The sequence below is a fragment of the Psittacula echo genome (genome assembly GCF_963264785.1).
Source record: "Psittacula echo genome assembly, chromosome: 7".
NCBI classification, from domain to species: Eukaryota; Metazoa; Chordata; class Aves; order Psittaciformes; family Psittacidae; genus Psittacula; species Psittacula echo.
In genome coordinates this window covers 7663294-7690808 of record NC_137740.1, presented here as the reverse complement: position 1 = coordinate 7690808, position 27515 = coordinate 7663294, and the positions used below count along the sequence as shown (strand labels likewise).

At 38.4% G+C, this 27515-nt stretch overlaps 1 protein-coding gene across 3 annotated transcripts in view; it reads right to left on the bottom strand.

Annotated features, from left to right (window-relative positions):
* Positions 1-566: 566 nt before the first annotated feature.
* EPS15 (epidermal growth factor receptor pathway substrate 15) overlaps positions 567-27515 on the bottom strand; it is a 52019-nt gene continuing 25070 nt past the window's right edge. For 2 of the 3 annotated variants that reach the window (XM_080624264.1, XM_080624266.1), the window contains 13 exons: positions 22993-23065; positions 17917-18078; positions 16905-17102; positions 14710-14907; positions 14089-14166; positions 13630-13720; positions 12177-12212; positions 11190-11323; positions 9596-9665; positions 8365-8441; positions 7716-7878; positions 4355-4533; positions 567-2425 (listed from right to left, as the gene is read on the bottom strand). In XM_080624264.1, coding sequence (XP_080480390.1) covers positions 2279-2425; positions 4355-4533; positions 7716-7878; positions 8365-8441; positions 9596-9665; positions 11190-11323; positions 12177-12212; positions 13630-13720; positions 14089-14166; positions 14710-14907; positions 16905-17102; positions 17917-18078; positions 22993-23065 — 1606 coding nt within the window. In that variant the 3' untranslated portion in view covers positions 567-2278. The remainder of the gene's footprint in view (positions 2426-4354; positions 4534-7715; positions 7879-8364; positions 8442-9595; positions 9666-11189; positions 11324-12176; positions 12213-13629; positions 13721-14088; positions 14167-14709; positions 14908-16904; positions 17103-17916; positions 18079-22992; positions 23066-27515) is intronic. The other variant, XM_080624265.1, reaches the window with a different exon arrangement.

Sequence of the window (27515 nt, the reverse complement as noted above, 5' to 3'; positions counted from 1 at the left end):
AAGATGTGGGTCCACTTAGGTGAGTGCATTAAAACCTAGAACTACTGTAACAAAAGGATCAAAAGACACATGAAAAATGTTGCTGGAACTCCTAAACCTCTAAGTAAGCACTCTATGATGTAAAGGAGACATCATGCTGACAGACATATTTAAGAAGAATCATATATGCTGGGTTAAACTAAAGTTCTCTTAAACCCTGTATTGTGACAGCAGCCAGTAGAGGTGCTTGCATATCTTCACAGATAAATCTGAAGTACCTAAACATTTGGGCTCTGCAACCCTTGGGCAGGCAAAAATCATTAGACAAGAGTAGCCTGAGTTTTCTTTGAAGCTGCCACAACTCCCAATGGAGGAAGTGTCAGCTAGGATTAGTGTGCACTTCAGATAACCTCGACATTCAGGCAACTTCTTCCTCTGCCAATTTACTCACTTCCATCAGACTACAATCTTTATATTGTTTGCATGACATTTATATGTTGTTTCACAGCTAACAGCACCCTTTTGACAAAACAGGCAAACAGTTCACGCTTCTGTACTTAAACTTTATTTCTTCATAATTACAGGCTATTGTTAGAATTTTTAACCAAAAGGGAAGTCTATAAATAGAGGCTAATCCCACCTGAACAAGGTTTTCCTTTAAAAAAACAACAGTTAAAACTTCATAAAGTAATGCCATTTAGCTCACAGCAGTGGTTTGTTGGTAGTCTGAGTAAAAGTACTATAGTCAAGAGTCAGTAACATGAAATGTAACATCAAATGACTCAAAACTTTCAATTCCGTAAAGGAAAGCAGGAATATATATATAATATATACATATAATATTGTGTTGGTCCACTGAGTATACATTTTTTAACAAAAGATAAGAAACTATGTAATCCAGTTAAGCATATGATTTGCAAGATTAGTGTACACTCATTACAAAGATGTATAGATAAGTTATAGCTATTTAATACTTGCAAAAATTTCAGTTATTTTTCTGAGCAGGTGTTTAAATGCTCATTTCCCAGTGCAAAAAGAAAAAAAAACCCAGTCAGGTTACCCATTTTTCCTGAAAACTTGAAAATTACCCTCAAATTCAAGCAACAGCAGCATTGACAGGTAATGGGAAGAGCTTAAATATACTGAAGCATGGTCGAGTTCTCCCCCTTCTCCCAGTGTTGTGTGTTGAAATGCTTCAACTTCCTCAACAGAAATACTACAGGCTGAAAGTGCAAGGAAAAAACCCATAAACTTCTTGATGTTTATGCTGCTGTCATCCATTTTTCTTGGGGCAAAAGATTACTTTTTTTGGGAATTACTTTAATGAAACTGATTCTTTCAATAGAGTTCTTTCAGAATGAACAATAAGTTATTTTCTTTAAGTTATTTTCATTAACATTCTATCAATCCTACTCTTGACTCAGTGACCATTCAGAAATCATTCAGTTTAAGGTGCAACTATCAGTTGGCATTCAATAAATTACATATACAGAAAACAACTGTGGTAAAAATAAAACAAAAATCAGACTACCTGTTTTATTTCCTAATCTCAATCCTATTTCAAATTGAACTTCATAATTTGCCAGTTCAGCTGCATATTTCACAGGCAAAAGTGGCTCAAATAGCAGTGGGGTCTCCCAGTCTGACAGTCATCTTGGCCAACAGCAAACGCACATGAATCAACAACTCAATTGCTTTATAAAACAAAATAACAAGTCTGTCTTAAAACCTATGACCATGCAAGAAAAGCATTAAAGGTTTCAGAAAGACATACTCTTTCTGACTTACACTCCATGAAGATTGTTATTTCAAATCCAAACATAGAATCCTCAATGAAGTGAAAATCTATATGCATACATACAAAATAAAGCACTTCACAATCCTGGCATTACTAAAATCTCTTTAGAAGGATAAAATGTTTTGAATGACTAACTGCTTGATGGGAGACAGTCAGCCATGACAGAATAATTGCTGTGATCACTTTATGCTCAATTACCAACTGCTGACAGATTGCAGCCAAACTACAATCTCACTATCTTCATTTTAAACTGATTCGGTTACAGCTGGGAAAAGTAATTTGTTCTCCTGAAAACTTGAGAGAAATTGAATGCTAAACTTAATAGTTATTCAAACAATAACCAAAAGGATTGGATTTAGCAAACATTCACATCACTTTCAGAAATTTAAAACCTTTCATGGTTTCTTGTATATATGTACTTTCTGATTAACATTTAAATAGATTAGGTATTCAGGAAAAGGGACAAAACAGTTGACGTAAGACAGCATCTTATTCTAAACTTCATGCTTCTGATATTTCAGATTTACTGAGTGCAATAGCCAGTTCCAAGTCTTCTTGCTCTTGCTGTTTTAGTCTTGCCAATCTTTCTTTCTCTTCTCTCTCACTTTCCCTCTTAGCCCATTCAATCATGTCTTCCTCAGTAGAATACTGCATTTTCAAAAGACAAAACAAACCAGATTAATAATACAATGATAACTACAACTGTCCAAGTCCTTGCTTTAAGTGACAATTAGGTTTTTTAAAAATTATATATATTCTAGTCTTCAAGTATTACTTGCTTTTTAATTTTAATTTTAATACACTTAAGATTATCTAAGCCTAACTATTAAGAACTGCATCGAAGCTATCCAACTGATGTTGTTTTAAGCAGCGTCTCAAAGTTCAGCATTAAGCTTCAAAAAAAATTATGAGCAGAAAAGTGCCATAATTCAAATTCAACTGTATTTTGGACAAAAGTCTAGACAAGAAAAATTCTGAATAAATAAGGAGAACATTTCGCAGAATACACAGCTATCCACACTGGGGGACATCCGGATTTACCATACTCGCATCCAAGATGATTTTCCCCAGGTGACAATCACTGCAACAATTAGCTGTAGAATGACTGTTTAATTATGCAGATGAGAAATACTTCTGCCAAGAAGCAGCAAAATAATAAGGTAACCACACAGTTACAAGCCAAGTAGTAATACAAAGAAAGGTCAGTGTGATACAAGAGATAAAAAAAAAAGAACATATTCTTTCCACGTATATTGATGTGAACAGAATGTGAACTGAATTTCTGTGGCACAAGGATTATAAATCAGAGGCAGTTAAGGGTACTATCTTAAATAAAATACAAAAGGTTATGCTAAAGTTTGTTTCTAGTCAGCATGCAGAAAGACAAAAAGGTAGGTGAAGCCCATGTCTTCATGAATGTCCCAATGTTAAGTCTGAAAGGATTATCATAATATACTCCAGCTAGCTTCTGCTTTGGGCTGCCCTTTGGGAAATAAATATAGAAAAGCTCAATTTTTGTCCATAATTCACTTAGTATTTTCAGTAATTGCAGCTGGTAAAGAATACTTTTTTCCCTTCACGAAGATAATGAAGATTTGTGCATTCTCCTCCACATTTCACATTCTCTCTTCCAAAGTGGCTTCTCAGTCCCTCTAGCTAATAACTATGATCACTAAAAGCATTTCAGAAATTATCATGCTACAAGACACATCAACCAGTGCAAGTCAATTTTAAGAGCCTGTCAAAACTCAGTTTACTTCAATCAAGCACATAGTTTATTAGGCCTGAAAATAAAAAAAGCAGTATGATCAAGATACTGTAAATGCAAACTGCATTTGACAGGTATCAAGCCTGCAGGTGAGACTATGCCTTTCAAAACTCCTATGTGCAAAAGCTCAAAAGGAAAAAACCCAAAGCTATATAAGCATGCACAAACCTTTAGATTTGCTTCTACTGCTTGGACACCACGACTTCTATGAAATGGATTCTGGTTATAAAGAGACACTTACTACTTTATATTTCATTGCACATATGACTGGAATTTACCAGCCATTCCAAACTCACCAAATACTTAACATTAACATACACTGTGATGAGGCTGTTCATCAATATTTCTGGACATTGAAATTATGAACAAACAGTTCAGTGACAGCTAAATTAAAATCACATCTTTTAACTGGATAGCTAACAGTGTGCTTGTTATACATATACAATTTAAATCTGCTACATGCCCTGATAAAATGGATAATCCCCAGAACAGAGAGATTTCAAAAGTCCTATTTTCTAATAGCTAGGAGGCCTCCATGAAAAGAAAAAAATCACAAATCCAATGCAATTTAAACAGTAACTACAACATTTTGCAGTATTTTATGTTAGGACAGCCTCAGCTGTAAATTCTGTAAATACTGTTACAACTGTTAGTATTACTGTAAATACTGTAAATACTGTTACAACTGGAAGTGATATCCCTTTTGTACAGAGGACATGTTTTAATGTTTTAAATTAGACTGAAGACTTCAGTATGAACAATTCAAAGCTGTCATTATACTGAAACAAATGTAAAAAGGGTTTACTCACAGTACTGAAGTTTGCAAAATTGTTGGGGTCAGCCTCTTTACTGACGCTGGTGGGAGCAAATGGATCACTGAATAGATCTGCTTCTTGTTCTTTGGGAATGTCTGGGGTGGGGAAAGGCTGAAATGGATCGCTCGGTTTAAAGGAATCTGAAGAGTCTATTTGATTGATAGGTCTTTTCCCTTAGATTAAAATGAATTTAAAATGAATTTAAGATAGCAGGTAATAACATGCTAAAAATAGTAAAAAAATAAGAACAAATTCAAAAGCTACTTGGAATGCAGCCTCCTGCAGTAAACGAGTGGAGTTGCAGTGACTTCAGAGGAGGGATTGCCAATTTAAAAAATGAGGCTACAGTCCATAGTTTCTTAAAGGGTGATCAGATAAAAAGGAGCACATATACGTTAATGATTCAAGAACACAGTTATAGAATAGTTAGGGTTGGAAAGGACTTTAAGATGGACCACGGGCAGGGATGCCTCACAGCAGACCATGTTGCCCAAGGCTCTGTCCAACCCGACCCTGAACACTACCAGGGATGGAGCATTCACAACTTCTTTGGGCAACCCATTCCAGTGCCTCACCACCCTCACAGTAAAGAACTTCTTCCTTCTATCTAACCTGAACTTCCCCTGTTTCAGTTTGAACCCATTATCCCTTGTCCTATCGCTGCAGTCCCTGATGAAGAGTCCCTCCTCAGCATTCTTGTAGGCCCCCTTCAGATACTGGAAGGCTGCTATGAAGTGTCCACACAGCCTTCTCTTCTCCAGGCTGAACAGCCCCAACTTATGTACTAATTAACTATTTTGAGAACAGTATTTCTAACAGTTTTGAGCCCCTACTCTATCAACACATTAGCTTTGTCTTCTGCTTCTCAACTGTCCATGATCATTCCAGCAAGGCTCTTTTATTATTTGCTTGGAACAAGCTAGCACAGTTTTTTTCAGAGACCAGGCAAAACACCAGGTCCTCTCACTATGCTAACACCAGGAATTCCTGGAGTTTTTAAACTAACAAAATGAAGGAGTATGATAACAAGCAATCACAGGTTTAACTATTCTGTTAATCCTCACCTTGGTAGCTGCAGACATACCACAATCAGGCACAAGCCCCCACTTGTCTTGTTCTGGTTTTTTTTTAGCTTAATTCCAGTCAGCTTTCAACACCTTTGAGGACATTAACCCAAACACTTTCTAGAACAGGTGAGCTGAATTCCATCCCACCATTCTCTCCGTATGTTACTGCTTACAGAAAGGGTTTCATTGCAGCTTCTTGAATTCAACTAGTAGGTTCTGCAAGTGGCTCAACACTTACAATGGCTGCATTTTAAAACTTGCTTCTGTTGTCATTTTAGCTTAAAACTTCAGAATTGAAAGAGAGCACTTATTATTCTGTAAATCAGCCTAAAAACTCTTTCACAGACCAAAAGAGATTCTAATTTGTCAATGAATTAGAAAATACCCTCTTGGAAATATATGATTTAGACACTTCTGAGGTAAGCTTGCCATGACGGCTCTCTCTCATTGATGATGATCTACTGGCAAACAATGAGTGACTATTTCCTGACTAATGTGGGAGAGAGCACCTTCAAATGACATCCAGGAAATTTTATTTCTACGTGGGAAGGATTAATAATTGTAAGACTTCCCACTTCCCATTATATTCCCATGTAATGCCATGCTTATGCAAGGAATAAGCATGAAATACACAATCTCCAATCTGCCCTAAAAATCATGTAATGGGGGTGCTTATCAGTCTAGAAAAGCAGTGGCTTTCAGAGGCAAGCAGACAGCCCTTCTGCATGTTTGCCAGCAGTGTGAAGAATTAAAAGAAAGATTTGGGGGCATTTATTTGAAAAAGCATTCCCTTGTTTTGGATCAGATCAAGGGAGTCATTAAAACCAAATACACTTAAGTATCCCATTTATTATTTCTCTTAAGAAAATGATCTATTGGGAATGGTTATGAAGATAACCACAGCACCATTTTTTAATATGTGAAAAACAAACCAGGCTACTTTTTACTAGTCACCTACTGATAAGGATGCTGCTGTTTCACCAACCAGAAGCCTGCATTCTAAAAGCAGATCTGTGCACCACATCATAGCCACTCCCATACAGTGAAATCACTAATCCTTTTTTGTTTTAGATAAGGACCACCATTAAGAGGAAACACTATCAAGCATTCAAATTATCATTGTTCCTATCAGCTGTTTTAATGCTATTTACAATGAAACTAATTACTTGCAATGTGCAAGCATGAACCAAATGTCACATCAACATTAAACAGCTGAGTTTAAATTTTAGTATTAATACACCTACATTTACTGTGTTCCCCTTCTTTTGAGGAAAATGATGAATACATGTTTAAGTTTCATTCTACAGTTTTCCAAAACACTTTCAGATTAATCCATAGTGTAATAGTGAAAAAGTGATGCAGCAGAGTTTTTAAAGAAAGTGAAACTAAGGACAGAAACTTCAGAAATATTAGTGATATATTTTCGAGTCTATGTAAAAAAATTGAGAATGAGAAGTCTATTGTAACATGGGCTTGTTGCAACCACAAGAAGGTGGTGTTATCTTTGATAATCATGGCCCTATCTGGAAAGCAGAGACACCTTCCACTAGACCAAGTTGCTCCAAGCCCCAGCCAACCTGGCCTTGAACACTGCCAGATTGGGATGGGGCAGCCACAGCTTCTCTGGGCAACCTGTGCCAGTGCCTCACCACCTTCACAGTAAAAAACCTCTTTATGCCTAATCTGAATCTCCCCTCTTTTCAGTTTAAAGCCATTCCGCCTTTGTCCTATACCTACATACACTTGTAAAACTGCCCTTGCCATGGAGAATACCAGAGGACTTAGCTAGCACTGAAGAGAAAATAGCATAGGAAACTTGCATGTATTACCATTACACTGGCTAGGCTGACTACCCACAGGCCTCTGGCACAGCAACCTGGAAGAAGTTAATCTAAAAACCTGAGGCAGTCATTTAACCAAGTTTAATTCATTTTGCATTAAACCCAGAGATTTGCAATGGAAGAAAACGCACCAAATTCTCACTTTATGCACAATTTAATGCAAGATTCACAATGTATCACATCAGTAACCATTTAATTTGCAGCCATACTACGTTCTTGCAGATCCTTGTAACAACCCGATTTTTTCCTGCTTTCTAAATCCTTTCTCACACTGATCTCAAACACCTTGCAACATTTAACTCCAAGGAAAACATCAAAGATGAGGAACAGACTCATTTCACATCCTGCTTATTCAGTCTCAGTCAGGCACTTCACCATTCCCTCATACTGTCCCACTCCAATATTGAAGCCGCTAATTGCTAACAACATCTCAGCATTGGCTCTTACCAGGGGGTGGTGGACAGGGCTTTGTGGGAGTTCCGGTTTTAGGGGGCAGAGCAGGAGGAACATCCTCACTTTTAGCTGGTGGTTCATCAAATAAGTTTTTAGTTATGGTCACACTGTTGACAGAACCTGATGTGGAAGAGCTAAAGGGATCCTCGTTGTTGGCCTTTAACAAAGAAAACAGCAACACACATTGTCAGTGCAATTCCTCTATACTTTCCCCTTCTTGTCAATAATGCAGTATTTATTTAGAACTGAAAGTTTGGACTAAGGCAGAAAGAAAAGACTTTTGTTTGGTTTTACACATATCATCCACACGCTCCAGGATATTGCAAAAATCAAGAAAAATCAGGAATGTTTTGTGTGTACAGCAATATAAAGTTGAGTGCAGTCAAACATGCAAAAGTATTTGTGCTGTTAAACTCAGTGAATTAATAAATTATGCCACTGCAAATACAGTGAAAATACTTATAAACCCACAAAGATTACACTGCATTCTTTGCAGTGGACAATTTACTGTAAAGGCCTCTTTTTCAAGTAAGTCAACCATTATAAATTTTTAGTGGTGGCAAAACTGTAATGAAACTGTTAGCAGAGAGGGTAAACAGTGTCTTGTCACTGTGGAGAATGAGTAGCAGTAGCTTCGTATTACCTTTGACAGAGTGCTGAAGTCAGCAAAGCCACTTCCAAAGGAGTCATTTCCAAACAGAGAGGCAAAGGGGTCTGTAGCTAAATACACGCAAATCAAGAAAACAGAATGAGATTAAAAGTTAACCATCAAAGAGACTGGAAAAAGTGCCTCAACAAACAAGTAACCATTGCATATTTTGCAGCATAGACTAATTCAAGTGAAATATTTTGAGGTGGGCACTTTAAGTAGCTTTTACAAAAGCTCATAAACTTCAACTAACAATTAAGAATAATAATTCTTCTAAACAGAGAGTAATTAAAAAAAATCCTGGTTTCCTACATTAAAAAAAGTGGAATTTACCACTGAAAGTATTAAATAACCATTCTACTGGATGTTCTGCTGAGCTACATGTCTACAGAGGTATTTTTGTGTGCATACACCCATAAATACACAAACACAGACATATATATATATAAATATGAAAAGCCCACTGTGGAATAAAATATCTTAATCTCACATAATCTCAATCTAATTCAACAGTACCCCTTCATTCTTACGTGCCTGAACATCTAAAACCTGCTATTCTACTGTAAAGTAAGAATTGCACTGTCTTTACCAATACTCGCTTCTGCATCTCTAGAAAATAGCACTTTTTCCCTAAAATTACACAGGCTTACAATATGAAATCACACATGGATTCATGTTTTGGATTACCACTTGTCAGTGCAACTTGGGAAAACAGGAGCTTAGAGTCTTCCCTAACACATCTTTAGCCCTCAGATGTGAAAAGGCCATAGCAAAACAACAGGAGCAAGCTTTAGCAGTAAAAATTCTTGATGAAGAAGTTACTCTATCCCACAGCTTTCTACTCCAAGAGGAGATATCTTGTATGTTATTTACAAAGTAACATAGAATCTCTACCAAAAAACCCCTAATGGGAAGCAGTAGGGGAAGCAGTACAAACCATTCAAATAGTCCAAACACTTAGATTAGGATCTTTAACCAGTTTTAGGTAAGGCAGAGGAACATTCCTGTGGATATACACTACAGATAATGGGCCGGTTTTGGTTTATAAAAATATCCTCCTGTAAACTTGCACCTTATTTCATACTTTATAGGAAAATCCAGAAAACACAGGAAATGTCTAAAATGCTCCATCGCAAATTCAGTTAAAAGACTAGAAACAAAAGTAAGAATAATAAAAAAGGCAAATAAAACTCAGAGTAGTTTGATGTGTATATTCTATTTTTACCTGGATCATTCGATGTTGTAACAGTTGTTCCACCAGGAGCAAAAGGGTCATTCTTCTTTGATATCTCTGTCTAAAATAAAAACATCCTTGAGGGAAATTTGTTTTTCAGCTTAAAAGACTCCTTATTCTAAGAGCAGGACCACGATTTGGTTTAGTTTAGAGGCTTTAAGATAAAATATTTTGGAAATAGCTTTTACCAGCATCAGTAAACAAGTCTGTTAACAGAAACTCCTCCTCAAAACAGTGATTAACACACTCAGAGAACAGAAAAAAGGGTACAATATGTGCAACATACTTCGTCACCACTAACACAAAATCTGAGAGTATCTGCTACTATTTTTAGTCTTGGATTTCTGCAACCAGAGCCATTTCATGAAGATGTATCCGTAAGATAGCAACACTGTAGGCTTAAATTTTAAACTCCAACTGACTTTTATGGTAACACCACCACAAAGCTGTGGTAAAGCTCTTATTATCAAACTGTAATATGGTCAAGAATTGGTTATATTAGAATACCAAGACTTCAAAAAGGATAGCTATGCATTGAAGATGGTAGAGTTGGAAGACTGAAGGTTGGAGGCGTAGGCTGTGGTGTGCAATATGACCCTGAGAGCAGCATAACATGCACACCACATGGAAGGACACCACCACCGTTAGGTGCAGTGATGTCTCACTCTCTTGACTGTTTCAGGTTTGCCTCAGACACACTCTACAGCCACTAATCCACACCTATCTTTAATTCTTATATATGTATATGCATATTTTATACACACAAAAAATAGGAAGTGAGGCATGAACAGAAGCAGCACTGAGGAGGAAAGAAGATGGCAAAAGGATGGAGACAAACTTACAACATGAGAAGAGTTTCAGCTTCTTAGATTGTTTGCCTATCAGCCCTAAATATTACCTCATCTTCATCAAGTTCTATCCAACATCAGAGAATGTTTCATACCCAACTCTACCTTTTAATAGGCACAAGACTAATCAATAACTGCTCAGTTATAATGTGAACTGCTAAAAGTTACACCGAAGTACTCCTGAAAGAGGTAAAGGGATACATTCAGTAAGAATCTCCACATTATGAGAGGGCTTCAATGACTCTTACTGAAAAGAATAAACCAAACCCAAGCAACATACAACTACAGAACAGCAGTTTGGCTCTTCAGAGGAGAAACTGCATACCATCTTTCAAATAAGATACAGAATATCCTTATTGATCCTATAAGCTATGGAGGCAGAAGTGTCTCAACATAACTTGGTGAGATTAATCTTGGGTTTCTTTCAATGTTTCTAAGTTCCAGCAGCTACCAATAGAGCTTAGTTTGTTATTCTTAAATGTCTGCCCCTGTGTAACAATGAAGCTCCACACTGAAACATCTTAAAAATGGGGTTTTCTTTGGTTTTTATTTCTATTTAATCTGTGGCTATTTTCTAGGAAATAGGAAACAAAAAAGGAAAAAACGGAGCCATGGGGTAAGAGGTAACCATTTACCTATATGATTTCCAAATACCAGCTTTTCAAGGCATGTCTAAATGTACGAAAAAGGTTATTTTGTCCAAATTATAGAGAGAATATATATGCTGCCAAACTTACTGTGATATTACTGTTGTCTGCAGTGCTAAATGGATCAGTGCCAGCAGTTGCAAATGGATCCGTGGAGGACTGTTTGAAAAAACAGTCACTTGCAAAAGGATCTGAGCCTTTGAAGGGATCACCACCAAAGGGATCTAAAAATACACATCTCATTAGCATTTCAGCCAGCTTTACCTAGCTTGATATCTTAAAAACTAAACATTATATTGCTTTTTTTTGCATACTGCAATGCGGCCATGCTGCATTTAAGACCAAGTATGAAATTCACCTGCGAATCATTTGTATTCTGTGATTCAGAATTAGACAAGCCAACATTTTCTGCACATCATAGAAACTTTGGATGGTGCCAGTGCTTTGGTTCTAGACCCATCTATCTGAGCATACAGTTTCTTTAACCAAACCCCCTAATATGAAGCATTTTACAAAATCTAATGTTTCCCGTAACTGACCTCCACTCTTCACCAGACAGAATTGATGTTTCTTATTTGGCACTTGGTGCTCAACACTATTTTTCCATGGGCTTCCTACTGGCCATTTTACTTTTTTGTTAGCTATAACTTTATCAGGACCAAGCAAAAAATGCAATGACATTGATTCTACAGCTAGTCTAAATAGAGACTTCCCACCTTTTTCAGTACTTAGGTCTAAAGAAAATTGGTGAATTAAGAGCCTTTGAAAGAGCACAATCCTACTTGTTTGAATACAAAGAAGGCAACAAGTTTGGGGGTTCTGTTCACCACCTTCACATGCTTAAATCCCAACTAAAAATACTTCCAACAAGAGAGAAGTTCACTGGCAATGGGCTTCTCTGAAAAGCTTTAACACAAGTGGCCACCTGCTACCACCATATATTTATCTATCCTATGGTGACTTTTTGGGTCATTTCCACCTTTTGTGTGCTGAAAGTGGTAATACTTTTCCTCACACACTCTTCTAGTAGGAACCATTTAGAAAAACAAATGCATTAGAGGGTACAAAGTTACTTACCAATTTTCCCAAAAGGGTCATCTTTGAAGGGATCACCTGTTAAAAAACCAAAGGTACATGTACTCAGATGGAGTCTTCTGGATACAAACTCACTTCTACATTTAGAATTTAAACAGCTCTCACTCAGAGGAATACTTGCACTATTTTCAACGGAACCACAAGAACTAGCATTAGGTGAAATTAATTAGACATAGCTCATTACCATCATGAAACACATAAAAGCAGCCATCTCAAAGATGCATTTTTGTTGGCTATTGTCCATAAACACCCACATTGTGCGGTGTCTACCACCACAGTAATCCAGGCTAGCCACAGATAGGAGTTTAGTCTCAGTTCCTTTTAATCCTCACAGGCACCACAATGGTAGCTCCTAAGCACTCATTTCTGTACCAGATGCATGGTCCCAATTGTATTAGTTTTAACCCCTCATCTACATCTGAAAGAAATAGGTATACTGTCTCCTAGCTGTAGGCATCTACCCCTGAACATACAGAGCACACAAAGCCCAAAAGGTTGGCTGCTAACACGTCTTTCTCCTCTGAAAGAAAGGCTTTGTCATGTGCTCTAAGTAGAACCACTTCAATATGAAAAAAATCAAGCAATATCTACACAGAAACCAGTCAAGCTGTTTTCAATTAGTTTCATTTATTAATTGAAAGTATTAAATCTGCATTGACATTCTTTCAGAAGCCAAGCAATGAGAAACAAATTTAGCTTATTTTCCTTTCGAAGCAATACCAGCTAAATTGGTCAGACCACACTGATTCTGAAAGCACGTAAAATCATATTAATGTGGCTGAAAACATCCACTTCAGCAGTTAATCTGAATTAACTCCCCTTCTCCAAGTGGCTCCATATAGACAGATCATTTCTTCCAAAATAAAAGAAACATAAAAGCAGAGCAGCAGCTTTCGAAGTGGCAAAGTTCTTAAAATAAAGCATAGCACTTCCACAAGACGAACAGATGGTACAGTTCCACATTACCTTCCTGTGAGTGCCAAACTCACCATAAGTAGAGCACAGCCATTCATTCTCGACCACCCACACCCTCCCCATGCCACAGTTCACTGAACCCTCAGCTGACCTGGCGGTGGATCTGTGCTGCAAATTAGATTAGTGACACCGCATGTATCACAACTATGCCCACACCTTTCAGACCAAAATGCAACCAAAGGGTGGGTGGGGTGTAAGAGAAGTGCTCAGGAAGAGCAACGAGGGAAATCTGCAATTGTCACAGCTACTTAGAAGGTCCAGCTGGAGGAAGGAGAAATACTCTGGACCTCTCATCTCTATAATTTCTATTTTCATAATGCTATTGGCTCCACACTCGTGTCACTCAAACATGTTCAAATTAGTTGTATATAGAGCATTTCCAAGGTGAAGAGTAGTCTGAGATGTGTTCATACAAGACCTGTTTCTGTAAATCAGTACTTAGAGAGAAAAGTTTACTTACTGCCAACAAAAGGATCAGACTGGAAGAACTCTAAGCTGGTTTCAGAAACTATATCAGGCAATGAATGAGATTCAGCATCAAATGGGTCTTCCTGGGCAATGCAAAACAAGTAGAGAAAGGTATTACATTAACACACGCAGGATGGAAAACACCTATGTCGTCCTGTGTTATCATTTAGTAGTTTTTTTAAAGCTTGGGATTTCTATCAGCTAGACAGCTGAAAGAGTGCTAGAATTCTACATAATTCATCAATGGAGATCCAAAATATTTTTCAACTACAACTTCTTATAAGAGATTAAATGTTTTTATGACATCATGCTCTAAATAAAAACAATAAGGAGTAACAACTTGATTTCGCTGTTGTCCTGTGACCATGACACAAGTGACACAAAGCCAGGCTGAAACAGTTTAACCAGGATTTAATTTGCCTCTTCCTCCCCCAGATTTGAACAAACTCACTTTTTTGGTAACAGTTGCAGCTGGGGTCTCTTTCTCTTCTTCTACAACAGAGGCTGTTGTTTCAGGACTATTCCTTGTCTATATAAAGATAAAAGCAATTCACTATAAATAAGTAAATAGAAGACTACACAATATAAAGTATTAAATAGCTAAAAGAACATACTGAAGGATACTTCAAGAGGTTCATACTTATTATAGAACATACTGAAGTATTCTGTAAACCCTGAGAAAGTTAAAAAACTATATCAAGAATCTACTGGGACATAAAGTGGAACAGTTAAAGCAAGACATCTTTAGATTTTCTGTACCATTCCTTATTCCACTCTTGTTGCTCCAGCTGGAGACAGCTGCTCTCCTTCAATGTGAATTCTACTATTCAATTTATGATATTTTGCTTTGGAAACAAATACAGACAATTTTCAATTGCCATATCCCAGCCATGCTAAAATTGCCTCCTTCCTTGCTTATCAACTTTCAGATTGTGGAAGCACAGTCCCTCAGAATAACACTCTGAAATTTCACTTGTGCAAGTGTTTAACAACACAATCTTGATACATTCTTAACTTATTCCAACTTCACAGCTGCCTTCCATGATGATCAAGCAGGCAAAACACTACTCACTGGAGACACACAGTTTGTTTGTTCATCTTCTGCTATACTTTCCCCTTCAGCATTCTCATTAAGGTTAGCAGTTTCACTGCTGCTGTTGCTAAGACTAGAATGATCCACAGTTCCATTAACAAGTGTAGTATGTGGTTGAGAGTGCCAACTAAACTGGTTATTTTCCAATTCTTTCAGCTCAAGAAGTTTTGTCTGCACCTGTAAACAGAAATAAAAGTGTCAGTATGACAGGACACAGAATCCAGTATATGACCATGCCCTCTTAAATATAAGATGGAAGATGTATGTCTGAAATTCTTATTTTCAAAAGCAAATATAACCAAAACCGTGTTATTTCAAAGGCTGACATTTGGGAGACGAGCACAAATCTGATTTGGAGGAGGTGCAATGTGGTTGAAGGACAGACCTGAGAACTTTCTCCTGCCAAGGAAGCAGACTGCATCACTGGCAACATCAAGGCTTGATGCTTTTTTCCTACTCAATCTCATGAGAAGAGTTGCAAAGCTTTCAGGATTTTATTCATTTAGTTTGTTGGGCTTCTTGGGGGATGGGGTTCTTTTCATTTAAATTACGCATTAGCCTTAAACTCTAAATTACAGATGCTGCTTTATTGCAATACTCATCTTCCAAAAAGGACAATTACAAATTCATCTTCTCTCTCATGACTTTTGAAGTCTACAAAATCCACAGTCTGTCTTCCTAAGGAGACAGTTATATTCACATTATTATTTCAGCAATATGCTGAATGCAGTGCCTCACAGCAAGCATTTACAATCAACTTGCCAGTTATGAAGGAATTACTGGATTTACTAGATTATACAGAAGGTTGGACAGAGCCTTCGGCGACCTAGTCTACGGTGAGGCATCCCTGCCAATGGCAGGGGGGTTGGAACTAGATGAGCTGAAGGTCCTTTCCAACCCTAACTATTCTATGATTCTACAATGAACATAGTTCAGATATTCAGCTAAATCCCACTGACTTCTGCTAGGTCAGTCACATAACAGAGGTTTCGTTGACTTGCACGTCACAAGTCAGGTGGCAAAGACAACACCAGATGTCTTTCAAATACAGACCTCAGACCAAGCATTAGCTTATCTTGCCTAAAGCACCAAAGCATTGTTCAAGAGCAACAAAATCAGGAGTACTAATATAAAACCTATGAAAAAAGTCTGTAGTACAGTCAAGCATAACCACTTATATTATCAGCCTCAAATCTGTTCATTGAAAGTACCACTTGCTAGCATATTAATATTGAAATAGCACAATCTTCCCCCTACCTGTAAGGAAACAATGGAAAACCCATTTGTTTTCTTATCAGTTTCTAAACCTCAAAGCCAACCTTCAAAGTTACGAACATGTTATAAGGCTTTTCAGCAGAAGAAAGTGTTTTGTATGAACACTGTAAGTCTTAAGAAGAAAAAAAATGAAAGTGTTAACAGGTTAAGAGACATGAAATTTCTCTAATTGTGTGAAACAACCAACCCAAAAGCCAGCCATTTCTTGGGTTCAAAGTTAATAGGAAGGCTCTTCATTTTGTTTTTAACTTGAGAATGATGTGAGTGTGGCTAATATATTAGATGGCAAGTCAGAGGAGGTGAAGAATAATGAGGAAAGGCTGTGCTAGCTTGCACATCCCTGAAGTAATAAATCACTTATAGCAGAGAGATGCTAAGTGTTCCTTTAGCATAAAAGCAGACACTTCAAAGCACAGTGCTTAAAAACAGAGCAGACATATCTCTGCTTCTCAGTATCTAATCTCAATCAAATTTATTCTTACATTCACCTTATTTTCCCACTTCAACAATGCACTAAGTAAATGTTATTAGTAATTTTATACTGATTTCACAACCATTAAAGAATAGTAAGAGCCATGGCAGAAGAAGAAAGCTTAAATTACTGGACATAGAGAATTCACACATGCATTATCCATTTTTCATTCATTACATTTAGACAAATTATTTATGAAGTACAATAAATTAATCCCTTTTATTAACAAAACTTGGACAAAAAATCATGAGGTATTCTTGAGCCAGCCTCCAAGAATCCTAACAAGCACAGAACATGTGTAAGCAACTGAAAACATGAGCAAATGGTGAAGAGAAAAAAGAGAACAACTCCTTCCCCTTAAGAAAAACCACACTAAAGGTTGTCAGCTAAAAAAAGCTTTTTTGGGGGGTCTTTCACAGTGCCTTACTGAATTAATTTCCTGTTGTGAATCCTGCAGATGTTGCTGAAGAGGTCCCAGCTGTGCTTTTCCAGACTCAATGCAATGCTCAAGCTCTGCAGTTTCTTGCTGCAGGCGACTCAGCTCCTCTTGAGCTTTGGTCAGTTCATCTTCATATGCTGAAATCTTTGATTCTTGGCTTGTTATTTCAGCCTTCAGCATGGCAATCTGCAACATGAACAATATTTCAAAGCCAAATTATAAAAAAAAATAATCACAACACTTCCAAATATATCCAAATACCAACATTTATCACCAGAAAAAGTAAAACACTCCTAGCTAGTGCAGAGATTATAGATCATATCTGAATGAGAGGTTAATTCCCAATTGGCCTCAATAAGATTATAATATTCTAGCTGTTTTCCTGACTGCAGTGGCTTTAAACTAGAAGTGGGTAGATTTAGATTAGATATTAAGAAGTTCTTTCCTGTGAAAGTGGTGAGGCACTGGCACAGGTTGCCCAAAGAAGCTGTGGCAGTGTTCAAGGCCATGCTGGACGGGGCTTGGAGCAACCTGGTCTAGTGGAAGGTGTCCCTGCCTGTGGCAGGGGGTTGGAACAGCCTTAAGGTCCTTTCCAACACAAACCATTCCATGATTCTACGATTTTAGACCCTTAAGAAACACTATAGCTTTATATTAGCAAAAACCTCTACATAATCATAAGATTTAACTGCTAAGAAATCAGTCGCATTAATTAGTGCTTCTTATTACACTTATATTGCATTCTAATTTCGCACTATTTCTTGCACTTAACCTTATTTATGTGCAAGTATACCTCAGGATGTTTGTTCACATACTGATACTAAATTAGGAGGTCACTGGAGTGACTATTTCCTACTCCCTATTGGTCACAAAATCTTGACACTCAGGCTGTTTATTTGTTAAAGTTTCCTCCCCCACCCCAACAACTGTTATGCTGCAAGGCTGAATTCTTCATAATGAGGCACTTATTCTTTCAAGGGTCTTAGGCACTAGACCTTACCAAATGGGCTTCCTCTGCACATTTCTGCCTGATATCATTAAGTTGTTCTTCTAACTTGGCCTTCTGCTCATCAAGATCATTAAGGATTTCCTGTGCTTCCTGTTTCTGAGCTTGCAGCTTTTGCAGGTTACTGCTCTCCCGCTTTACTTCATCTTGTAGATCCTGTAATGAAACAGATTAGCTTTGCATGCTCCCTCTCTCCTAACCACTAAATCCCTCATTATAGACTGCATTACTAACTTGGATTTCAAAGGATCAACAAATTATCTTTCAGAAGCCAGCACTCATAACATGTCAGATAAACAAGTATCCTCAAATTCTAATTCTGAGACATACAAATAAACTGCTTTTTCTTTTCTTTATAAGAAAGAATCTCACTGAAATATTGAAGATTCTGCATCAACACAGAGATTAACTCTTTTACTCACACGGAGGTTAAGGTTTCATTTTGAATTTAGAAGTTGTCTTTATTCAGGCCACTTCATTGTCTGTCTCTATACTTTAGCAATATGTTTTACTGAGTTCTATAGTAATAGAAAGTCTTTATTATGCTCCTTCTCCCTTCAAAAGCACATGGCTGAAAACAGGAACTTGTTTTAGCAACATGCTAAATGACCAAACTGGTGCATTAACAGCTCAAACGCACTCCCTTCTAGAGCATCCTTGCATTTCATTTTGTGAAAAACAACCAAAACTATATTTTCCATGTAACGGTACTGATGAAAAGTGCACATTCCATACACAGCAATATGGCATCTTTTAATTTATGAAACAGCAGTATGTCTTGTGTTCTCAGTACATTAAGTAGCACCATATGATAACTAGCTCATTCCTGAGCAACAAGAATGGTTATACTTCAACAAACTGCACAGATGACATTGATAAAGTGTCAAGAAAAGAAATTAGGAAGAAGAAAGAACTGTTAAAGTCAAGAGGAAGCGATAATACAGGCAGATCACAAAGGATTAATACAAAAGGAAAAGTATTAGATGAAAAGAGAAGATTGCAGCCTTTTCAAGAAAATATGGTAATTGAAGGAAGAATCATGAACAACAGTAAAAAAATGAATAGAGAAAAGATTGAGGAGGATAAGAAAACAAGCAGACGTGAATTTCTGATTAGAGCATATATTCATGTGCTGCTCTAGGCTAAGATCCTGACATCCTTTTTTAGGGATGTTCTGTTTGGGGGTATTTTTGGTGAGGGAGATCATCCATATGTGCCAACACCTCCAGAAAATCAGGACAAAGAAGCCAGACAGAAATAGAAAGGCATATGGTGCAGCAGTCAGATGCTAGGGGAATAAGTAACCTCGAGACAACTGGAAAACTACCTAAAGAAACACCGTAGATGCTTTTACAGAAAAAACCCAAGCAAAACACAACCCCCTAAAAAACCCACACAAGCCCCCAAATCATATTTGAACTTCAGTAAAGGGTATATGACTGATGTATAGCAGTTAGACTAGGTGAATCACTGGGTGCTTTAAATCTATGAAAGACAAGCCAGCACACACGCAAAAAGCACTTATAGCAGCTACTGACTTGGGTAATTGGGACACTCTTGATCCGCTCATTTTTCACACTGCTTTGAAAAGCAAGCATCAGCTGATACCCAACGCAAGCAACAGGGAAAAAAATAACAGCTTGAAGAGATTTCAGTCTCCTTTCTCTAAAAGGAAGCAAGAATTCACATCCACGCAAGCTAAACATAGATCACCTCCACTCTTGCTATTGTTCCTTGAATCCCCATGTCGGAACTAAGCACAGGAGTAGAGGAGCATTGAGGAGACCTAAGTCTGATGGCTTCCAGAAGAGAAAAGAAGGAAAAAAACCCAACCAAAACTAAAACCCAAGCATGTTCACATAACCATTCCAAAATTAAAGGCTGGAGTAGATACAGTACACAGAACTGGGGATAATACTCGGATACATCTTCATGTACCCTGAACACTGGGATACATCTTCATGCATCCTTCACGAGGTAAACCAGGCTCCAATTAAACTTGAATTTCAAAGAACACCTTCAGCAGAGAAGCAACACCTCAATGTTCAAGCACTCAGTGAGATTCTATATGAAAACCATTAACATATTTGAGGTGGTACAAGCCAGTGTTTTTACATCCTTGTATTAGATTTACAATCACTATGACTCTCCATGTTAATGTACTGTAGGACAAGGGAAGTCTAGAGGTGTGTATTTCCATAGATAGACGAGAGATTTAATAGCTTTCTGGTGTGTACTTCACCAAATGATTCATTAAGAACTATGAAGCCTGCAATAGCACGGAAAAGTTAAACTTCACTGACTTCCTAATGGCTTGGGTGCCCTGCAACTAAGAAAGAACAGAGAAAACCCAGTGTTGAGTGGGATACTCAGAGCATAAATCTATTTAAGAAAACTTAGGCCAACAAGGAGATCAAAAGGCTGGAAGAGAAGGCCAGAAACATTCTGGACTGCTTAGGGGGCCACAATCCCAAGATATCTTTCACTTTTCTCCCCTGAAGCAGTCTTGTATGCAGTTACACTTTTCACTCCCCAATGACATGAACATCTATTATGTTTTTTTCAGGAGTTACATGCATTTGTTCTAAAAATTCCTTTACAAAATTTCAGTGTCCCCTTTTATTGACTTCACGTCAATAAGATCCCAGGGAACATGTAACTGTTGGGAAAGCCAGGAAAATTACCACTTATTTCAGAGTCTTAGCAGGTAGACTGACAAACCATGCCCATACATGTGAAGTGCTAGATAGAAGACAAGAGTCTTGTGGATGTGTCCAAAGCCCCACTGCTTGAGGCAGTGTCCAGCTGCTGAAAACCACTGTAGTCCATTATCTGTGTCTAGAAGAGAGGGCTGGTGATGAGAGTGCAAGGGGACAGCCAGGTAAAGGCATTTTCTGATGTCACTTGGTATGTGGTCAAAACCTAATGTTTTAGTGACACACCAATGCTGTAAAACAAAGTTCGCTACTGCCAAGAGGAACATTTAATATCTGAGTTTATTACTCTCGTATTTATGAGAAAAGGCTAATCCAATCACAGAATAAGGAAATTGTGCCTTAGAAGTTTCTTGATCTTTCTTATTCTGCCCATAATTCTTTAAGTAAAAACACTCCTATTCTTTGCTAGTAAAGAGCTGATATTTTAACAAGCACATTAAAACCCATCGATGGTTCATTCTAACTCTTTCTATCTTGGTTTTTTAATAGCTATTCACATAGTACAGAAGTTACTTTATAGAGAAAAAAAACCCCGGCCATTCTTTCCCTCCTCCCATAAAAATCAGTTCAACACATCACAGACCCCGACTATATTTGAGATTATAATTTGTGTCCACGGAAGTAATTCTGATATCAGAACCATGGAGCGTGATGCCACAAAACTGGCTTGATCCAAGGTGGCAGATGAGAACGCACTGGTTTTGTACACCATCTTTAGAAATGTCACCAGTAGAATAAACCCAGACGAAAAGCAGCAAGATGTAAAGATATTCTTAGTCTGTCACCACTGTTCTTTGAAGCTCCAGAAAGTTTCCTGAAACATGCAGGTCCTCCCACGTTCAGGAGCAAGAAAGGGACCAGAGATAAAGGGCCACCAGCTTAAATAAATGCTGCAGCCATTTCCTGTTTGATCCCAATGGTTTCCCATTTTTTCTGAGAAGCCAGTAATAGACTGTTCCTTCTCTGCAGACTGACAGAACTCTGTAACTCTATATTTAACAAGGGACAAAGAGCTTGTGTGATCACAAAGAGGTTAAAGACCTGAGACAGTCGCTTCCAACATTACTGCTCTAGATACGATGCTTTAATTGATCCTGTAATGCTACTGACTTCAAAATACTAAACACATGCAGATGACAATCATATCATAACATTACAGGCAAGGGTTTTATTTAGGCTTTGCACCTTTTGTGCAAAGGCATCACAGAACTCAACCTTCGCATGAACACGCACACAGATTCCATAACACACTAACAAAAAACATCCTGGGTACAAAACCAGGAATACCCATAGGAATTTTTAACTGTGAAAAGGCAATCTGCAGAGTGGGAGTGGGGGCAGTGACCACTGCAAGCATGGACAGAACCACAGACATGGGCAACTTCTGCATGCATTCCTGCAGCTGCTCTATCTGGCTGCCATCGTGACTAACAGGCCAGCATCTGATTATCTTCTGAAAGGTCAGACTATTAATTATCAGCTAAGCTTTAAGGATATTAAACAATCAAGCACAAAATACACAACTGTTGTAACACATCGGCTCTTTTTCTGCCCCAACACAAAGTAAAATGCAGAAATCTGGCATAATTTGCTCTTAATCCAATATTTAAAATAAAGATTCATAAAATAAATGTAGAAATAAATGTCAGTGGTCAGGTATCACATGGAAGTTTTTATCTTAAGCAGCAGCTCCAACTGCTTCTACAGCTTAAAAGCTAACTGAAATATTGCTTTGCAGCATTTAATTCAGAGCTTGGCTAGACTCTTAACACCCTGAACACTGATGCTGACTGGATGATTTTTAGTCCTTGTGAACCACTTGTAAAATTTACATTTCCCAATAATCTGGAAATTCCATGTCAGCCTGGTAAATAAAAATCAAACAGATTATTTTTTTTAATTCACTCATATTAGGCAAAATTAACTTGAGTCAATGTTCCACCCAAGCTGGTAATTACTGCGACTCTTAAGAAGCAGCCTCGTATACAAACCCTTTTAATTCAGCCACTTCAATTTATTAATTTGCAGTGCTACAGAGTCTTCTTTAGCTTTAATTATACATTAGAAAGCCTTGCTAAAAACAAAATAAGGGAAAACACAGAAGAAGTCTATTCTTTTCTAATATTTTTCATTTGAGACTCCATGCAGGCGACATATCCTCAGAGCTCACACATTTATATAAATATACACACCAACACCAACCCACATGCATATAGAAAATACACCTCAAAGTATCTGCTTTTTCTTAGCCACCAATTTTAGTTCTTTTCACTGACTCTGTAATCTCACTGCTATTAAAGCACCCCATGGTGCAGTATCAAGCGTCCGAACAATAATTGTGTGTCTTATTTACCTGGACCTCACTTGTCCTCTGCTTGATGGAATCTTCTTTCTCCTTCAGGTCTTGCTCTACATTATTCTTTTCCCTAGAAGACCAGCAAACAATGCAAGAATACTTCAGAACATCAGCTACAGCAGGTACAGTTATCCAGCCCCCTAAGCCTGTATCTCTCTTTAAATACATAGTGAAACATTAAACACAAAAGATGTAAGGGATTTCTGCTTTCCAGATTATTTACAAGACAGAAGCCCACATAAGTGTTCTGCATAAAAACCCCGTCTTTTTCCCCAACTGCACTTCAGTGATAAGAATGGCTCAAAAATGGAAGGGGGCGGGAGGGAGAAATCAATGAAATACTGTCTCCAGTGATCTCACTGTTGCTATGGAGCACTTGTCTAATGAAAACTGCTGGGAAAAGTGGGAGGGATTGCATCAGATTCCATCTGTTAACCCCTGCAAACGCAGTAATTCCTATGCTAACAGCAGCTAGAAAACACTTCCAGCAGATCAATCTAGCTGATAAATGAACTTTGCCTATTCGACTGTAGATGTAGTTGTTGCTAATCTCAGTCAGAAGAAGAAAGGTTAGCTCGCTGTAATCACTCCCTGCTCAGAAACTCCACATGTAGTTATTTGCTGTGTCATATCAAGTCTGTCTCTACAGACATTTATTCAAGTTGAAAAGTGACTATTTATGACATCAATAAATCCCTGGCAGTCAGACATAACAATAGCTCAGAAATACATTCAGAAAGTGTTACTGTTTTAAAAAAGATCATGTTTATCTCTAGATAGTATATGGACTCATTAAGCTTCACAGTTTTAACACTATCTTTTGTATACAGATATTTACCTTCATAACAATTTTGTTAACAGATTAGCACACACATTAGAAGTTGGAATTTGAACAATGATAAAACTAACATTTCTAAATGAAACACCATAGTGAAAAGCTACCAAATTACATCACTAGTACATACTGAAATTAAAGTAACTTCATACAGCAGGCGGGTAATTAATCTAAAACTATTAATCTTATTGTTTACTCTTTTCTAACACAAAAGAAAGCATTTCTGTCTCCAAAGTAAGGCAGGTTTACTCTATGTTCTCTTCACTCAAGCTGAGGAACTCCTGTTTACTGCTAAAGCACGTACAGTGAAAGATACAAATAACCCCCCCAAATGTCACAGATCTTAAACGAACATTTGCTCTGAGAAATAATTACAATAAGCTATATCCTGCTATTATTTATCTCAGTATCTGACTGAAGAACAACTTGCTAATTGTGCCCAAAGGGAAGGTTTAAATGGAAAGAAGAGAAGATGTGGAAAGAGGAACTCTGAAGAACCAGGTTAGATATTCTGTTAAGTGTGAACCTTCAAGATTCATAAAATTTCTCATTTTCTACTCATCAGAAAAAGTATCATTGAAATTCTACGCAAATCTTTGCCATTTACACCAAAGCTATAGCACACTCCTCTAGCTCAATAACTTAGTATTTGTAGCATAGTTGCTCTTAGATATTTAAAGCACTGCAACACAAGGTTGAAACAAGCTCTGTTGATTCTGCCTTCCTTAACTTTCCTTGAACAAAGGGTCTCAAACTCAGCAAAGCAATTAATTCCACACATCTAACTACAAGTCAGGCTGAAGCCCTCAGACACCCACCAAACACAGCAAACATTCAGGCATATTATTCCTCATTGAAGATAAAAGAGAATAATTGACTAGGTAAACAAATACTTGTTATTCTGCCTGACTGGGAATGAAGACAGGAAGCACAACGGCAAGCAGATACATATGCTTTAATATACAGCCTTTCCACATTACTGTCATGGATACGCCTAAGAGACTGTCAGAGACGAAGGAAGAACACTTCCCTTTTTTTCCAATAGAAGCTAGGCACCTAAACCTTGCAATCTGGACTATGCTAAGCAAGTGACAGGATACAATGCCCACACACAGGCAGCTTACACTGGCCAAACCACAACACAAACAGGGAATTGGAAAAAATCAAGTGAAAGAAGTATTGTCAGGCAGAACAAGAAAAGCTTAGGCAGCAGTCTCAGGCAAAGGAAAACAAGCTGAGTGTATATAGCCTACACATCACACATCCCCTCCTCCCCCTCAAGTAATGCCTCTTTGTTTCAGAAAGAAAAGACAACACAGACCTACTTAATTCACTAATTCTTCTGAATGCCTCCATTTCTTTTACAAACTATCTGGTATGCCCCTGTAGAAATGCTCAGCAACTGAAAGAACCAAAAACAAGTAACAAAATTGATTTACTGGATATGACAGATTTCCTGGATCATAAAGGCCCTTACCACATCAGTACTTGGGAAAAAACCCCAAACCAAACCAAAACCCAACCCAACAAAGAACTGAGTCTTGCCAATAAAGGACACTTGTAAGCAATTCAAGTGAATTTATGAAAGCAATACTATTTCCCTATGCATTTTAACGGCAGTCAGGTCAGGAGAACCTCTCATCAAAGAAACTAAAAGCAATGACTTAAAAAAAGCCCTTAATTAAGAGATGGTTTCTCCAGTGCAGATACTTCATGATTTACAATCACATAATCTTAGTAAATCCATAAGCTTTATATTAATTTGTGAATGGAGTACTTTATAAATGGGAGCCAGCTCATTGCAGATACTCGTTATACCTGACAACGGCAGTTCCTATCATGAAACAACCCTGGCCAGGCTTTTCGATGACCACTTAGAACCACTTTAGCTACAAAAGCAAAAAAATCATAGTTCCATTTTACATAAGTGACAGATGCCTACGCACAGGGCTGGTAGCATTATCTACACTCACAGTTGCCCAACATTCCTTATTTCCACAAACATTTGTAATTTTGGCAATTCCTAGTGCAGCAGCACTTCAGTTTGGCAATGCTAGAAAAAATGCCGAGGGTTTGCCTTGTTTCTTCTCTCCTTTGTTCCCCAACCTCTTCAGCTGCAACGGCTCAGTTACTTCCAAGACAGAGGTTAGAAGAAGTAATCTAGCCCATGTTAAAACTCTTAACATTTCTTTACTAAGAAGCTGTAGATCTCTGAACTTTGAAACTAAGACTTGATGCCAGTGCAGGGCAGAGAGAGGCTGCCCTGGTTTTCTGGGAATGTTTTGCTGTTTCACAGAATCATAGAATGGTTTGGGTTGGAAAGGACCTTGAGATCATCCAGTTCCAACCCCCCTGCCATGGGCAGGGACACCTCACACTAAACCATGGCACCCAAGGCTCTGTCCAGCCTGACCCTGAACACCACCAGGGGTGGAGCATCCACAGCTTCCCTGGGCAACCCATTCCAGTGCCTCACCACCCTCTCAGTAAAGAATTTCTTCCTTAGATCCAATCTAAACTTCCCCTGTTTAAATTTTAACCCATTACCCCTTGTCCTGTCACTACAGTCCCTGATGAAGAGTCCATCACCAGCATCCTTGTAGGCCCCCTTCAGATACTGGAAGGCTGCTATGAGGTCTCCACGCAGCCTTCTCTTCTCCAGGCTGAACAGCCCCAACTTTCTCAGCCTGTCTCCATACGGGAGGTGCTCCAGTCCCCTGATCATCCTCGTGGCCCTCCTCTGCACTTGTTCCAACAGTTCCATGTCCTTTTTATGTTGAGGACACCAGAACTGCACACAATGCTCCAAGTGAGGTCTCACGAGAGCAGAGTAGAGGGGCAGGATCACCTCCTTTGACCTGCTGGTCACGCTCCTCCTGATGCAGCCCAGGATACAGTTGGCTTTCTGGGCTGCGAGCACACACTGAAGCCGGCTCCTGTTCATTTTCTCATTGACCAACACCCCCAAGTCCTTCTCTGCAGGGCTGCTCTGAATCTCTTCTCTGCCCAACCTGTAGCCGTGCCTGGGATTGCTCCGACCCAGGTGTAGGACCTTGCACTTGGCATGGTTAAACTTCATGAAGTTGGCATCAGCCCACCTCACAAGTGTGTCGAGGTCCCTCTAGATGGCATCCCTTCCCTCCGGCGTATCAACTGAACCACACAGCTTGGTGTCATCGGCAAACTTGCTGAGAGTGCACTCAATCCCACTGTCCATGTCACCGACAAAGATGTTGAACAAGACCGGTCCCAACACCGATCCCTGAGGGACACCACTCGTTACCGGTCTCCAGCCGGACATGGAGCCATTGACCACAACTCTTTGTGTGCGGCCATCCAGCCAGTTCTTTATCCACCAAGTGGTCCACCCATCAAATTGATGTCTCTCTAACTTAGAGACAAGGATTTCGTGTGGGACAGTGTCTGCTTTTAAGAGACCAACTTACCAGCTTTATGGTCCTTTTAACCTGATTTATATTCAATCGGTATAACTGTTCCTGTCCAACATAAGTGAAGGATGGCACCTTTTTTGAGGTATCCTAAGTTAAGCTCAACTATTTATCACGCTTAGAGAGGAACGTCATATTGTCAAAGCGCAAAGAAATCCCACGAATTTGTGGGCCGTAGATAGCTCTGAGTGCACGAAAGCAAAGCAGGGTTTGTTGGGGAAGAAAAAGGTTTTATG